This window comes from Cyprinus carpio, chromosome B13, assembly GCF_018340385.1.
Source record: "Cyprinus carpio isolate SPL01 chromosome B13, ASM1834038v1, whole genome shotgun sequence".
In the NCBI taxonomy this organism is placed as follows: Eukaryota; Metazoa; Chordata; class Actinopteri; order Cypriniformes; family Cyprinidae; genus Cyprinus; species Cyprinus carpio.
The window spans coordinates 19629246-19644254 of record NC_056609.1 but is presented as its reverse complement, the minus strand read 5'-3'; the positions used below and the strand labels follow the sequence as shown (position 1 = coordinate 19644254).

Here is a 15009-nt window from a genome sequence, read left to right as displayed (position 1 = left end):
TCTTGTCTGCGTGGGACCGCAGACACTACAACAGTGTTGTGTTTCAGGGCTATATCTGTCTCAGCCCAGTCTGTGCTGCTCCGGTTACAACAGCAAGGTCACACAAGCAAACACACACATACATACACAGGGAAGTGAAAAAAATCATATTTCATGTCTGTTAGACAAGCAGTAATGGGTGTTTGGGTGGTGTGTGCAGCTATAGGAAGTGATTTCAGTATGACATGACCTTAAATTGTCCTTCAAACACCCTATTTAATCAACATAAACAAGCTGTAACTGCTTCTTTTAAGAGTACACTGTTATAGGGGAAGTAAGTTTGAAAATGGGAATAAAATTGTATAGGTCAGAGTGACAAATTTAACAGAACATCTGGATATCAGAGTAAAAAAAATGTGTTTACTAGTTGTAGATTTAATTTTTTTACTGACTATATTTCACTATTTCTGCTTTGATTTTGCCAAATTGCTACTGTATATCTTACAAAGCAGACTTTTTTCTTGCAATTGAAACATTTTATTTCATAATTGCAACTTTGTCTTGCGTTGAGACTTCGTATCTCACAGTGTGTGAATATTTCTTGCAGTTCCGAATATTTCTTATAATTGCAACTATATTTCCTATAATTGTGACTTTATTTCTCACGGTGTGACTTATGTTCTTATTTAAAAATAGTAAATAATTACTTTAAGTGAAAATAAATAAGAGGGTAGAAGTAAAAGGTCTGAGAATAAAAGAGGAGGAGGAGGAGAGAGAGGAAAAAAGCTAGGAAATTTGAGTCAATAATGAGAGCGACATATGATGCTGTTGCTGGCTCCTTGCGACCAATCCAGACATGTAATGTACGTTTGGTTGCGCCACACACACAGGATCAAGATTCTCAGATCAACACTGAGATTCACTGTTTCTCCTATAAATGCACATACACACACCAAACACATGGACTGAGCGTGTATACTGGGTGTGTGTGTGTTTATGCTTCTCTGACATTTTGCCCTTTTTATCAATCTGCTCTCTGTAACACCTCCATCCAGACGGAGGGTCAGCCAGCCGTTGCAGCACTGACAAAATAAATCTGACACAGGAATGTGTGTGTGTGTTTAAATCTGACACTGGAATGAGACACCGCCACATACAAACCCCAGAGAGAAATCCAGTCCTTACTCTAACCAGTCACAATTAGACCTCTGAGCCTACTCTTAAAAAAATATACCAATGTGAAACTGAATCCTGCAACAAAAAGTACAGAGGGATAGGGTAGGATTGCACTCTACTTTGTACGTCGTCCAAGAGCAGAGAGAAAAAGTAGAGGGGAAAAGAGGGAGAGAGAGAAGTGGTAAAGGTTGAAGGGGAGATTTGGGTCAGTGTTGGCCAGTTAAACTCAGTTTATATGAGAGTAATCAGATAAAAAATAAATAAAACAAGACAAAAAACAACAACAGTAAAGATCAAAAACAAAAGTTAAAACATGAAAATGAAAAACAAAACAAAAAAGGATAAAAGTAACCAAAAAACAGGAAAAATAAATGAAAAAAAGCAATTAAAAAGTAAATAAAAACAACAAATAAAAAAGGAAAAAAGTATATCAAAGTGAATAAGTAAAGAAAACAAACAAAAAATGTAAAACAAAGAATGTCTGATCTGAAATTCTGCTCTCAGGAAATTGTTTAAATGAAAATTATTAGATTTATTTCCTCTTTTTCATGTATGACTGAAACTTTTGTATTCATAAATATTGTAAAATAATGTGTATTTTTTATTTGTTTGTTTTATTTTTTTTTAATTTTTTTATCCTCCTTGTGATGTCTGACACATTGCTTGACAAATTTTTGACTTGAATTTTAGACCTTCTCCCAAAATAAATTGGCAAACTTGAATGTTTTGTCAAACTGAACTCCATTTTGGCCAGAAATCTGATACACCTTCTCCCAATTACACACACACACAAACACGCACATGCTTGGCTTTAAGGTTCACTCCTCCACTTTAGTCAAAACAAATAACCTATGCACCCAGGTGCTAACCATGCATTCAGCTCTTACAGTACTCTGTGTAACTAAAATCATTTTGGCTCTGTGTCCACCTAACCAACCCAGTCTACCTTTAAGCTAAATGTTCTTGGCATCTTGTGTAAGTGAACTCTACACTGAGGCACCTTGGAACTAACTGAAACTGTTCAAGTAACCGTAGCTGGAAAGGAAGTGATGAACATAATTTAGCACTGATTGGGATTTGGCAAAAAACTAAAGCATAAAAAACCCTCAAGAATGTACCCTTGACACCAGCTCACAGCTGCCCGAGACGCTTACTGACCTCTCCACTGGTTTTGATTGTACTCTTGATAGCAAACCCAGGAGGGATTTTTCTTAAATAAGAGCACTGCAATAAGATGGATACTGATATAAATAATGAGAAATCCAACCCAAATGCCCTTGTGGACACTGATTTCCATCTAAGCCATCTGATACATCAGGACAGTGTGTACACAACCCACCAGCAGTGTTAGACCGACTCTTCGCTGAGCTTTGCGGCGTGGCAATGAGCGCTTGTGATTGAACAGACTGGGTGGGACAGTCTCCAAGCCAATGGCCGCAAAGCTAGCAGCCATTTTAACAGTTCGCCAAAATGCTTGGTGAGGTCTGTACCCTGTAATCCTCAATCAAATCAGTGAGTGAATGAATTTTCATTGCACAATAAACCAGCAAACCATCCACAAACACTCTTCTCCAGTAGTGCAGACTACTTATCTTCTAGTTCTCTTCTCCAACTAGTTTCCAGCTTCTTTCCAGGGGTGAAATTAAAGTTCACTCCATCCTTCTGTTTTTGTACTCCCTCCAGGGTGTGTGTACGTTTCTCGCTTCCTGTCTTTTTTGGTGTCCGGTTCCAGAACACCTCTCCCTCAGAAAGGAGAGAAAGGAAAGAGGTTAAGAAAGAGTACAGAGTGTTTTGCTGGTGTTGCAGATACTGATACACATAGTCAGAGGAAGTGAGGGGGAGAAAGATTTGAGAGGAGAGAGTATTCAGAGTTTTAGAGCAACTCTGCATCAGTATTAGTCTTTCTGACTGAAGCTATTGAATGAGAAGCATCCGAGACCAAACGTACAGACAGATTAAACCGAGCTTCTTTGAATGCACACACAAAGCGGAAAACTGGTCCATCCATCTGTGGCAGGATTTGACTGGCCCTGTTCCAAATTATAGCTATTCATGAGCGTGTTTGATTGGCGGCCTGGCAGATCTATTGTGTTTGGCTTAAGCTCCGCCTTTTTGGAAATCTGTATATGTACACTGTAATGCCACCTCCAACCATAGGGGGAAAGTCCTCTCAACAAGCCATGGATGGAGGGGTCGGGTGGAGAGGATGAGAAATATCTCATTCATCAACTAGTAGAATGAGAACAGACTTTGCCTGAAGATATCGCAGTTGAAGGTCAAACATCACGTCCAATCTACTTCCCAGATTAACACTTTGTGTCAGTCTTTGTTTAGCCGAAAGGGGTGGAGACGGAGCAGACTGCTGCCCAATCCAGATGATCTGTGTGCATATTGTCGCAACGTGTATGTGCGTGTTTGGAAAATTGGAGAAAACAAGGTTGACATCTTGATTGGCTGGACTGTGGATTAAGTCTGTGGACAGCTGATGGTCTCTGCTGCAGTGCAGGCCTCTTTATCCCTTTGGTGAGATGGTGATTTCTATAAGAGAGAGGTGGGGAAAATAAAAGAGAGAGAAAGAAGAGAAACCAAGAGTAATGGGTAAATTGTCACATAAAGCCTTGTTGGTCTTTTTTGAACTGTTTGAATGATTTATATGACACATTTAAGAGTTACCAGAGTATTAAAGGGATAGTTCATCCTAAAATCAAAGTTTTGTCACTATTTACTCCCCCTCATGTCAATGGGGACTGAGGCTGTCAAGCTCCAAATTGACAAAATGATATCTGATTTATTTCAGCAAGGATGCATTAAATTAATTAGAATTGACAGTAATGACATTTATAATAAATACAGTTCTTTTGAACTTTCTATTCATCAAAGATTCCTGAAATAATTTGTTGTGGCTTCCACAAAAACATGAAGCTGCACAACTGTTTTCAACATTGATGCTAACAGAGATTTCTTCAAATACAATTTTTTTGTTGTTGTTACCAAAAATCACCATGCATTTTAATGGTAGTGTATGTTTGATATATTAGTGAGTTATATAGACTTATATCAACTTTTATGATAATTTTATGGTGCTTTTGCTTCCTTTTTGAAGCTAGAAAGCTCTAGTTAAACATTTAATTGTATATAAAAGAGAGACAAAGTACATTTCTCAAAATTCACTTTGTGTGTTTCACGGAAGAAATACAGATTTGGTGCAACCTGGGTGTGTAAATGAAATTTTTATTTTTATTTTTGTGTGAACTTTTTCTTTAATAAAAATCTTCAAAAAAGAAAAATGTACGGCATTATAGCGCTTAAAGCAATCTAAGAGTGAAGGCAGACATGCAGTAAACCAATAAGACTACTAAGGAAGTCGACAAAATCTGATTCTCACCTGTCCTCTATTTCACTTGTTCTGATTGCGGATACGCAGACACCTTCTCTTCAACGGAGGCTCCATTTCCATTGGAACGGTTCCTGTTAATGGGGCTGTCAAGCCACAGGGCAAAATGGCAGCGGTTTTGTCAGCAGGTTTGGGCACAGGCTGAATAACACAGCCAGGTTTGGGCATTAGGGGCAGGGCGTAGGCATGGTCCTCACCAGATGGGGCATCTTCAGGGCTCTGAGGTTTGTCCTCCCCTGTTACTGCGGTAATGGCAGACTGGTCATTTGAGCTTCTCTTACCTGCTGAGTCTCTTTCTGTTGCTAAGCAGCTGTTCTCTTTCAGGTCCTCTCCTTCTAGATCAGCCCCCGCAGGCTCGTCGCTCACAGCGGCGGTTCTGCGGCAGGGGTCCACTAGAGGGCGCTGCTCTAACAGAGGTGTTCTGATCGAACTCTCTGCTGGAGGCACATTACAGCTTCCATTAACAATCACATTGCAGGGCGTAGCAGACCCAGGCTCAGATTTAGCTGTGGTGGTGTTGCTAGGAACAGTGGAGTCGCTGTATGTGATTGGATGAGAAAGTGGCGTTGTGCCGCTGCAGTAGGACAGGTCGGCACAAGGCAGAGCCACGCTAGCCAACGGGCTTTCAGCATTACTGTCTCTGTGGTTATCTTCTATTGCACCTGTGCTAGTACCGGCCGACCCATCCACCTCAGTTTCACCCAAAACTGCAGGTGGTGGGCTTAACCCGGGCTCTGCTTTTACCTGCACACAGGTTACAACCCTCTGGATAACTAGCTGTTGCCGGGAACGCCGACTGGTTGTTAAATCAATGACTCCATCTGCTGGTGTGTCTTTCTGGGAGTGTCCAGAGCTTCCGTTACCAGAGTTCTCTGTTTTAACCATCAGCTCCGCAATGTTTGCCCTGCCCTGCTCCGCCTGTTTGGAAAATCCTGGCGAAAGTGTATCTGAGGTGGGAGGGGCTTGCTGAAAGTCCCTCCCTTCCCCCCTGGAGGTGCTTTGAGAAAATGGTGGCGGTGCTTTTGAATCACTCAGCTCGCTTGCAGCGTTCGGAAGCATTCCATCATTTCCTGGTCGGTCACCAGAAGCCTGCGGACTGAATGGTATGGGCACTGGAATGGGTATGGGAACTGGTAATGGCACAATCACTGGATAGGGCACTAATAATGTTGGTGGTGGCACTAGGGGGGCCAGAGAAGGTATGCCAATATTCATAATGGGTGGAATTGGGATGGGTCCAGCTTGCATCATGTTAACTGGGGGGAAAGGCAAGGCTGGCATATGGCCACCAGGATGAGGGGGCATCATACCCGGAGGGTTCCCAGGAAGGGTTGGGGTGGAGGATGGGTGTATGTGGGGGGGGAAGAGCGGGCGGTACATAGGGCTTGATGGAGGACCCAAAGTCCGAGGAGGAGGTGGTGGCCCAATGCCAGGAATCATGGGATTGGAATGAGGGCTGTTGGGGCCTGGGGGACGTAGAAACGGAGGGCGAATCTGCTGCATCATCTGGTGCTCCATAAAGAAAGGGAGAGGAACAGGGCCACGTGGTGTCATCACCATCGGCGGGCTGCTGGGCGGCACACCCAGAGCTGGATGTAAGCCTGCTATTGGTGGCGGAGGAGGAGGTGGCGGTAACACAGGGCTTTCATGCGGCCGTGGTGTGGGGATTTTCATAGATGATGATGACGAGGATGACGAGGATGAGGAGGAACACACAGTTCCAATTTCAGATGGTGACCCCGAGGTGGATCCAGAAGGTCCAGCTACAGTGGTGGCACCCCCTGGTGAAGGTGCCTTGCGACTGCGGAGCTCATTTAGAGGTGCGCTCCAGGACTCAGGTGTAAGGAGCTGTACACCCGCTGCACTCTCTGATATCGTATCACTCGTGGGGAGAGGAGGGTTACATAAACCCCCTGGCAGTGCGGCCTGAGTCTCCTTATAGAATATGTCCATCTTATACTGGTTCAGACACTTTGCACTGCAGAACTGGAGCCGTCTTTCACCCGCTCCAAAATCCAGGTATTCCTTAGTGTGGCGGATGTGTTTGCACCAATCGCAGACCTGTAACATGAACAACCGCAAAATGAACAACCTAAACTAGAGATTAATACTTCACAATGTCTATATTAAAGCATACTAATCCAAGCACTTTCTGTGGATTAAGACATCATTAAAAGAGTATGGCTGTCCTTCTCTATTACTTAGAGAGTCTGATGACACAGTGTGTGAAGAGAGTGTGTGTGTTCTGTGAAGTGTCAGATCTATGTAAGATTAGGGTTTTACAGAATAGGCATTAAATATAACAAACCAAGTGTGAAGAAAAATGTGGTTTATGTCATGAAATATTAAAATCAAATCAAGATGATAATTTATCTCAAAATACAGAAATAATATTGCACAATAAAAATAAAAAATTAAATATAAATATATATATTAAATATTTATAATGCATTTAAATATGTTAATAATTATATATTAAATGTTAATAATATACAGATATGTAACAATAAAATTAAATATATAATAAAATATATATTTTATGTATTTATTGTGTATTTCTCTGATTATTGTTCTCTAACTCGTCCTAACACACTGGCTTTCAGTATTTTTGACACATGCATGCTCACATACACAGACACACTCATTACAAGATGTCAGGAGTCAGCTGCCCAAGGCAAGCTGCAGGGTCAAACTCTGACAGCCACTACTAAAAGGTTTTCCCTTCAAGGGGCAATTATGCATGTGGATTTTGAGTGTGTGTATGTGAGTGTGTATCTGTGGCACTGCAGGTGACACTAACTGAGAAAGACAGTGACAACAGACTGAGATAGACAGGACCGAGGGGCTTAAACCTGTGAGCCAGAAAATGTGGGTTGCATGTACATATGAGAGTAAGACAGAACTGGGAAACTCTGGGTAATTAAAGAATATGTTGTCTACTGCTAACACAAAGAATAACTTAACAGGGGGATAGACAGGCCAAACCATAGAAAGGTGAACATTGACATAACTATCTTATAAGGAAGAAATACTACTAAATTACTGAACACTGCCTCTGTCTCACTGCTTTTCTTTGACACTTTTTCTGCCAGGAAAGTTTTATCTGTCCAACCACTCAACAAAATTGTCTTGGAGTTGATAAGGCTGTGACTCTCCAGAGAGGAGGTCAGTCAAAGTAGTTGAGTGCAGAAAATTTGCCTCAGGCCTGGCGAGTAGAGTACATAGAAAGAGATTTGCAAACATTGGGTTGTCATAAAGACAGACAGGTAGACAAAGACAGACCTGGCAACACAACTAATTGCACACAGAATGGGGAATTCACAAAGAATGAATTGTGTTGCTCATTTGCATGCACTGTTTCAGTTGTTTTAGCTCCCAATTTACTAAAGGTTTATGCAGATTAAGTAATGGTGCAAACACACCCCAAATTCTTGTGAGTCAGTTCTGAGTGCTAGCGTGTGGTATAATTATTATTGTTAGTGTCTATAATAAGCCTAATTAACATAGAAAGCAGGCATGTTTCATGCTAAAATACTACATGGTAATGTGCTACATTCTTGAATTTGCCCCAAAATGAAGTAGAAACAAATTACACTCTCATGCTATAACTACACACAAGCTGAACACAGTGGAAATCCAATAGCTAGAAAGCCCTATGCATGCTTCTGTTGATATGTGTTGTGTCCAAATGTGTGTACTGTTTACTAATTCATTGGCAATTTAAAACTTTGATTATAATGCCAATACCGCTTTTGAATCCGAATCAGAATATGATTTGCCTCAGGCCTGCCTGAGCAGACTGCAGAGACAGAGATTTCTCTTAAGACTAGTGAATTGACTGCCAAAGCCAGAGTTCCACTGAAGATAATGAAGGCATTTATCATATGCCACTACTGTCAATGATGGACATTCATCACATGGATAAAGAGAGAGTGAGAGAGAAAGGGAGGCTCGCTGGAAGTAGACAAGCTTGCATACATATACACATAGCATAGTAACACAAGTCTACTTCCAAGAAGTAAATTTCTTAATTAGTTTTCGTAACCTTATTTTCCAATAAAAGTCAATATACTTAAACAAGATACATTTACATTAGATAACTGCATAAAATAAGACTTGTTTTCAGAGAATATAGCTTAAATTATTGTTTTTCTTTTTACCCCACAGTGTTTCTTGCTGTATGCCCAATACATACAGCAAGAAACACTGTGGGGTTTTATGCTAATGAGGTTTTTGTTTAAAACAAGTGGGTAACTTCAAAATATATTCTCAGAAGAAAGTCTTATATTCTCAACTAAATTTGTCTTGTTTTAAGAATGTTTAGATATTTTTATAGTGAAATACTGATTAATGAAAGTATCTATTTAAAAAAATCAAAAGACATACAAACATATAAATGCACATCTGATTTTGAATCAGTAATCCAATCTTTAGTGCATTACTTGAAGTGATTTGATATGAAAGAAGCTGGCTGCTGCAGGATGATGCGGAAAAAAATAAGGCTGACAGACACCACTCATTCATGAATCAGTGTGATTTTCTAAAAAAGCCTTCGCTCTGTTTCAAATGTGGGAGCTCTGACCATGCCAGTTAACAAGCACAAACCAGCTCGAGGCATGCCTGGATATTCTCAATTATAAATGATTTTCATATTTCCTGAGTTTAAAAAGCGAGACAGATGGAGACCACTTAACAAGTCATGGCTCTCTAAGAGAAATTTTACTGCACATTACCCTAATGGACTTCTTTTCTCTCTCGCTCGCTTCTCTCCACTGTCTCTCTCTTTCTCTTAATCTTTCACTCACCCTTATTTTGCTTTGCTCTCTCTCTCTAACATGGTTGAGAGGAAATTACTGTCATTTACTTCTGCTGTGGCCGTTAAGCTGATGTCCGTGACCATGCTGCGAGTAGCCGTACGCTCTTTTACTGTAATTACCTGCTAACGTATGGCTGCCAACTCAACATTAGAGAGGAAGTTTATGTGCAAATGCTTTTCTTTTCCCATCACGCACACCCTCTGACCCCAGAATGTGTCTGTTCTTGACCAGCCATATGCTGATTTTATACACACACACCTACTCACACATGCACATAACCCACTTGTCCATTCATGTGAAAAACAGTAACATTCAATGCAGATTGACAATGTTTAAACAAAAACATGAAATATGGAATGTCAGAAAGAAATAAAAAACTGTTTCTACAGCTAATAAAGTAGATAAGCAGAACACCTCATGATCTAGTCTTGAGTTAACAGTGCAGGTGTGTGATTTGACCAGTCTTGTGTCAAGTGCTAAGTCTTTAGAATTTACGAAGGAATTTATGGGTCATATTTCACCCCAAAATAAAACAACCACATCAGAAGTCATCAGGTTTCTAATTGTGACATTACATTCATCACTGTGACACAGAAAAAAAATATTTATAATAAAAAAAAATATTGACAATGATTCATTTTTATTAATACTAATAATTGTCACAAAAGTTAGGTATACCACCAGTAATTGTATGACTATTATTGGACGATAATTGGACAACTAATGGATGATATTAGACATTTTATGGGTATCAATATTAAAGTAAATCTTTAAAAACATGAATCATTAAATAACACTGCCAAATATAAATCTTAAAATTAATGTCCATTTAATGTTAATAATTAACGTAATGTTCATACTGTAATGGTATATGTTATGAATATTATGTTATATTTATTTGTAGCATTTAAAATGACTGATTTTAGTTTTTAATTATTTCATTTTTAATTTAAGGAAATTTTAATATCAACCATTAACTGTTTATCAGTCATGACATGAAGTATTTATTGGTTTATTGGTATTAGCCAGGATTTTAATATTAGTGCATTCCTAATAATAACACAGTAATATCACAATAAGAAAATAAATGCCAAAACTTAACCAAGTTTTTTTTTTTTTTTGCATATAGATATTGATATAGATTATCATTTGTGTTGCCATAGTTTTAATACAAATACTATGGTTAAACTATGGTTAGTGTAGCAAAACCATGATTAATTTGTGATTACCATAGTTTAACTATAGTAACCATGTTTATTTTTTTTTGTTTTGTTTTTAAACAATGGCTAATTTTTGTAAGGGATATTTTAGAACAAACAAGACAAATGTCTTGTCAATACCATATTTTAGAATTAAGACTTAAGACTTTGAGACATGGCCACAATCACACAATCTTTCCAAAAACATCTTAATCAATATGCATTTGCTGTTTCTACATCTCTAATTTTGGGGTGTTAAATGGTTTATATCTTACAAGCACATCGCTGTTTGTCTTGAGGACAAGTCTGGGCGTGTCTTTGGACAAGCTGTGGTGTGGAACGCCCTCCTCCTCTCTGGCCTAAAGGAAAAACATAATGTCCCTTTTTATGCATGGCCAAAACTGAAAATAAACACACACATAACAGATGTAGAAATGATGTGGGAAATGATAGGGAATGATGTGAATGAGGAAATAGTGTGAGAGAATAAAACAACATGTGCTGACCTGAACAGACATATAGAAAAAAAAGAGACATTCTGTGTGAGTGTGTCTGTTTACATTCAAATTCTGTAATCCAAGGTTATATATTAGTATGGTAGACTCAAACAAGAACATGAATCAATTATATCAGATTCTTTTTCAGAAAAAAAAACCTTGAAATATCTCAATTAAAAGATGAAAAAAAAAAGATTCAGAAATATTCTAGAAAATTAGGGGAGAAAGCATAGCTGAAACAGTCAACACTAAAATAAATGAAATATTGAGAGAGAACACTGAAATTATTAAAAGAAAACAATGAGTTTTATAGAGTATCCTTCATATTCTCAATGGTTTATTCTGTCTCTGAGCACCTGAATGCCACTGCTGACAAACACCTCACTCACAAAAAAACTGAAGAACATCAGTCTCCGCATACACACACTTGTGCCATCTTCAGTCTTTATTTTGTGTAGTTTCTGTGACCCCTCTGGACTTGAGCCAACTCATTTACATATAGCACTAATGAGGTTGCATACTCTCTAACACTCACACAAATGGCATATCCGCAGTCTTAATGACTTGAGGCATGACGTTGCTCTAAGAAATAACCACACATGCCATTCTTTTGCACTGTGAAGCCTCTTTCATACACACAATCACAGGTGAAGCCACATGCAGACACACAAAACTCACTGAACCTGCTGGCTGATTAAGTAACCAAAACCTGCAGAGTTTGATAGTGTATGTGAAGACAACTCTGTGCCTCCGTATTGTAAAACATGACCCAAATTGCTGCAGTGTGTGTGTGTGTTACGCCACCTGGGCTTTAGCATTTCAACCACATCTCTGTCAGCCACCATCTGGGCATCACACAGCCAGACCCAGGTGTGTGTGTGTGTGTGTGTGTGTGTGTGTGCCTTTTGCACATTGCCAGGTAAAATGTACTTCCCCAAAAACACACACACAAACACACACACACACACACACACACACATTTTACAAACACACACACACACACACACACACACACACACACACACACACACACACACACACACACACACACACACACACACACACACACACACACACAGACTCACACATCTGAGAAAAGCACTTTCACCAACTTTCCATCCAGTTCATCTATCTATCTATCTATCTATCTATCTATCTATCTATCTATCTATCTATCTATCTATCTATCTATCTATCTATCTATCTATCTATCTATCTATCTATCTGTCTGCTGACAACAACAAGGTTTTCATTTGCTGAAAAACTGAAATACATTGTGTCATTTCACTTGCCAAATCGAAATCAAATTAATTAGTAAAGTGTATATATACAGTATAAAAGAAGGGGTTTTGTTTTTCTGTGTCATATGGGTAAAGCAATGCATTTGTTAGTTGACATATATAAGACTCTATATAAGAATTTTTTCACTGCTCTGACATGTTGCCCAGGGTGCGTCCGCTAATATGTGAATGACTAGAGTGGCCAAGTCTAGGTATGTGTGAGACAGTGATTTGAGAGTGTGTATGTTTGTTCTCCTGGCTGGAAGCTATGAAATAATCACCCTGCACTGTGAGTCACAATGCCATGGCAACAAGACCTGAGGAAGCAGAGGCCCAATAGCTTCAACACTTACACACACACAGCTAAAACAGTTTGTTTCACAGATAGTGGAATTGTAATCCAACATTCAAAATAGAAATGAATAAATCAGTTGCACTTTTGTAAACCTGCAGTAACTAAGTAACTTGCTAGAGATGTATGAATGTTCTCATTTGTTATGAGTATATTAATGAGATATGTGTATATAAATCAACATCACCATTTACTGGCTGATAATTTATGCTCCTTCAGATTTTAACACTGTAATCAAATTTAACATTTAGGAGAGTTACAATTTCTCCTGACCCACACACACACACACACACACACACACACACACACAGTGCAGGAGAAAGGCACAGGCAGAATGAAGCATGAATGAACCAGTAGATGAAGAAATGAATGGAAAAAGTCAAGAAAAGGATGTTGAACTGGTTAAGATCCAACACACACATTTTCCAATGACTTGGTATTTTCTGTCCTAACCCTAAATTTAAAGACCTAACCCTCACACAAAGACATTATTTTGTATGTTTAGTCAGTTACTGACTGTCCCCACAATGTACTGTAGGTGATTTCAGGCTTTACTACGGTTCTTCAGCTTATAATGTCTTTCTGTCTGCACGCTGACTCACACCAAAATACTGAAGAACATTCTCACACACACACACACACACACACACACACACACACACACACACACACACACACACACACAGCATATGGCCAGTTAGTCTACACTCCTCTTTTTTCTTGCTTTTATTGGCAGAGTTGCATTTAATTCTGTTTCTTTTCATTTTTATGGCAAGAAGCACAAACCGGTCTGACTGTCTGTCTGTGAGTCCATCTGCTTGGCTGTTTAAAAAAGGATTGCTTTCCCCAGGTGTCCAAGTCTGAGGTTCATTTGTACACATTTTCTTCAATGTCTCTTTCTCTCTCTTTCACGCAAACATTTTTGTTTATTTCATTTTGACAGTTTTGATAACATTGGTTATTTATGCAGCAATGATAATACCATGTATTGTGATGTATGTCAGGTTACCTAATGATTACCATTATTATGTACTAAAGCAATTAGCAACTCAAGGCCATCCTGCAAGTTACTATGGGTAAAGATTTCTTATATTTTAAATCTACTTTAAAGCTGCTTTAAAGCTATTGTTTGTTTGTGATAATATAATGCTGTCTTTAAAAACTTTCTATTCATCATAAAAACACATTCATTTTTTTAAATGAATAAAAAATTCTAATCTAGTGTGAAAAAGAAACTAAGTGTTCATAGAAAAAATCTTATTCTAGAATTGAGCCGAAGCTCAGAAAAACTGTAATAAGAATCCCCATGCCCAAAAGTGTGCATGGCAAAAGAACACAATATGGAACTTATTTATACTTTACACCACTACTTTTTTGATAGTGATGCCTGCCATTAAAACTTTCTATGCCATAGTCTTTATATTCTTTTGATAACTGTTTTCATGGTACAAATTTGCCACTAAAGCTACACTACAACAAACTCTCACTGTAACCGAGTTAGACTGACCCCAGTTCACTGTACTTATTCAGCCTTGCTCATCACAAATACATTTCAGTCCTATTCACCTCAGTCCAGAACAAATCACCATATATGGGCACACTTCTCTGTATTCCAAATATTCAGTTACTCTAAGGTTTCATGAGGCTAAAAATATCTTGTCAAAATTCATTAGCTCAGCACCTACACACACACACACACATGCAAATCTGAGGATTTGGACACTGTAAAACGAGCCCACCGGCTGACACAATAAACACAATACAATAACAATACTGTGTGTGTGTGTGTGTGTGTGTGTGTGTGCGCGTGTGTGTCTGACAGAGGTTTACCACATTTCCTCTGAGGAGGACACTCCTTATTCACACACAAACAAACACACACACACACACACACACACACACACCTTTAATAGGGAGGAATTATAATCACCTGATGCAGCTGGTGTGAGGATATTTTACTACCCAAGTTGGGCCGGTGGGATGATAGAGATACATATGCATGTGTATGCGTTCTCTTTTTCGTTTTGAGTTTTGCAGATGTAGCAGCTGCAGGTATTTACTGCAGTAACACCAGACCACAAGCAGACCCACCGCCCCACAGCCCCTCCCAGTGTCTTATTTCACACACACAAACACAATACTGCTTATCTTTGCAGCTGACCTTGTGGTGTGCATGACAAAACTGAAAGAGAAAATGTTCATATAATCTTAGAGTGTAATAGAGTTTCCTCATCCTAATGAATTATAGAAATAAAGGTGGAGTCGCAGTGGTGGCAGAACTCCAGGAGAATCGGAGTGAAGTACACAGCTCTATG

The 15009-nt window shown here is 39.0% G+C and overlaps 1 protein-coding gene across 6 annotated transcripts in view; it reads right to left on the bottom strand.

Annotated features, from left to right (window-relative positions):
- Positions 1-1372: 1372 nt before the first annotated feature.
- Positions 1373-15009, bottom strand: part of LOC109100734 (sine oculis-binding protein homolog A-like) — a 30710-nt gene continuing 17073 nt past the window's right edge. For 4 of the 6 annotated variants that reach the window (XM_042737108.1, XM_042737109.1, XM_042737110.1 and 1 more), the window contains 3 exons: positions 10841-10924; positions 4541-6610; positions 1373-3693 (listed from right to left, as the gene is read on the bottom strand). In XM_042737108.1, coding sequence (XP_042593042.1) covers positions 4553-6610; positions 10841-10924 — 2142 coding nt within the window. In that variant the 3' untranslated portion in view covers positions 1373-3693; positions 4541-4552. The remainder of the gene's footprint in view (positions 3694-4540; positions 6611-10840; positions 10925-15009) is intronic. The other 2 variants (XM_042737111.1, XM_042737113.1) reach the window with 1 other exon arrangement.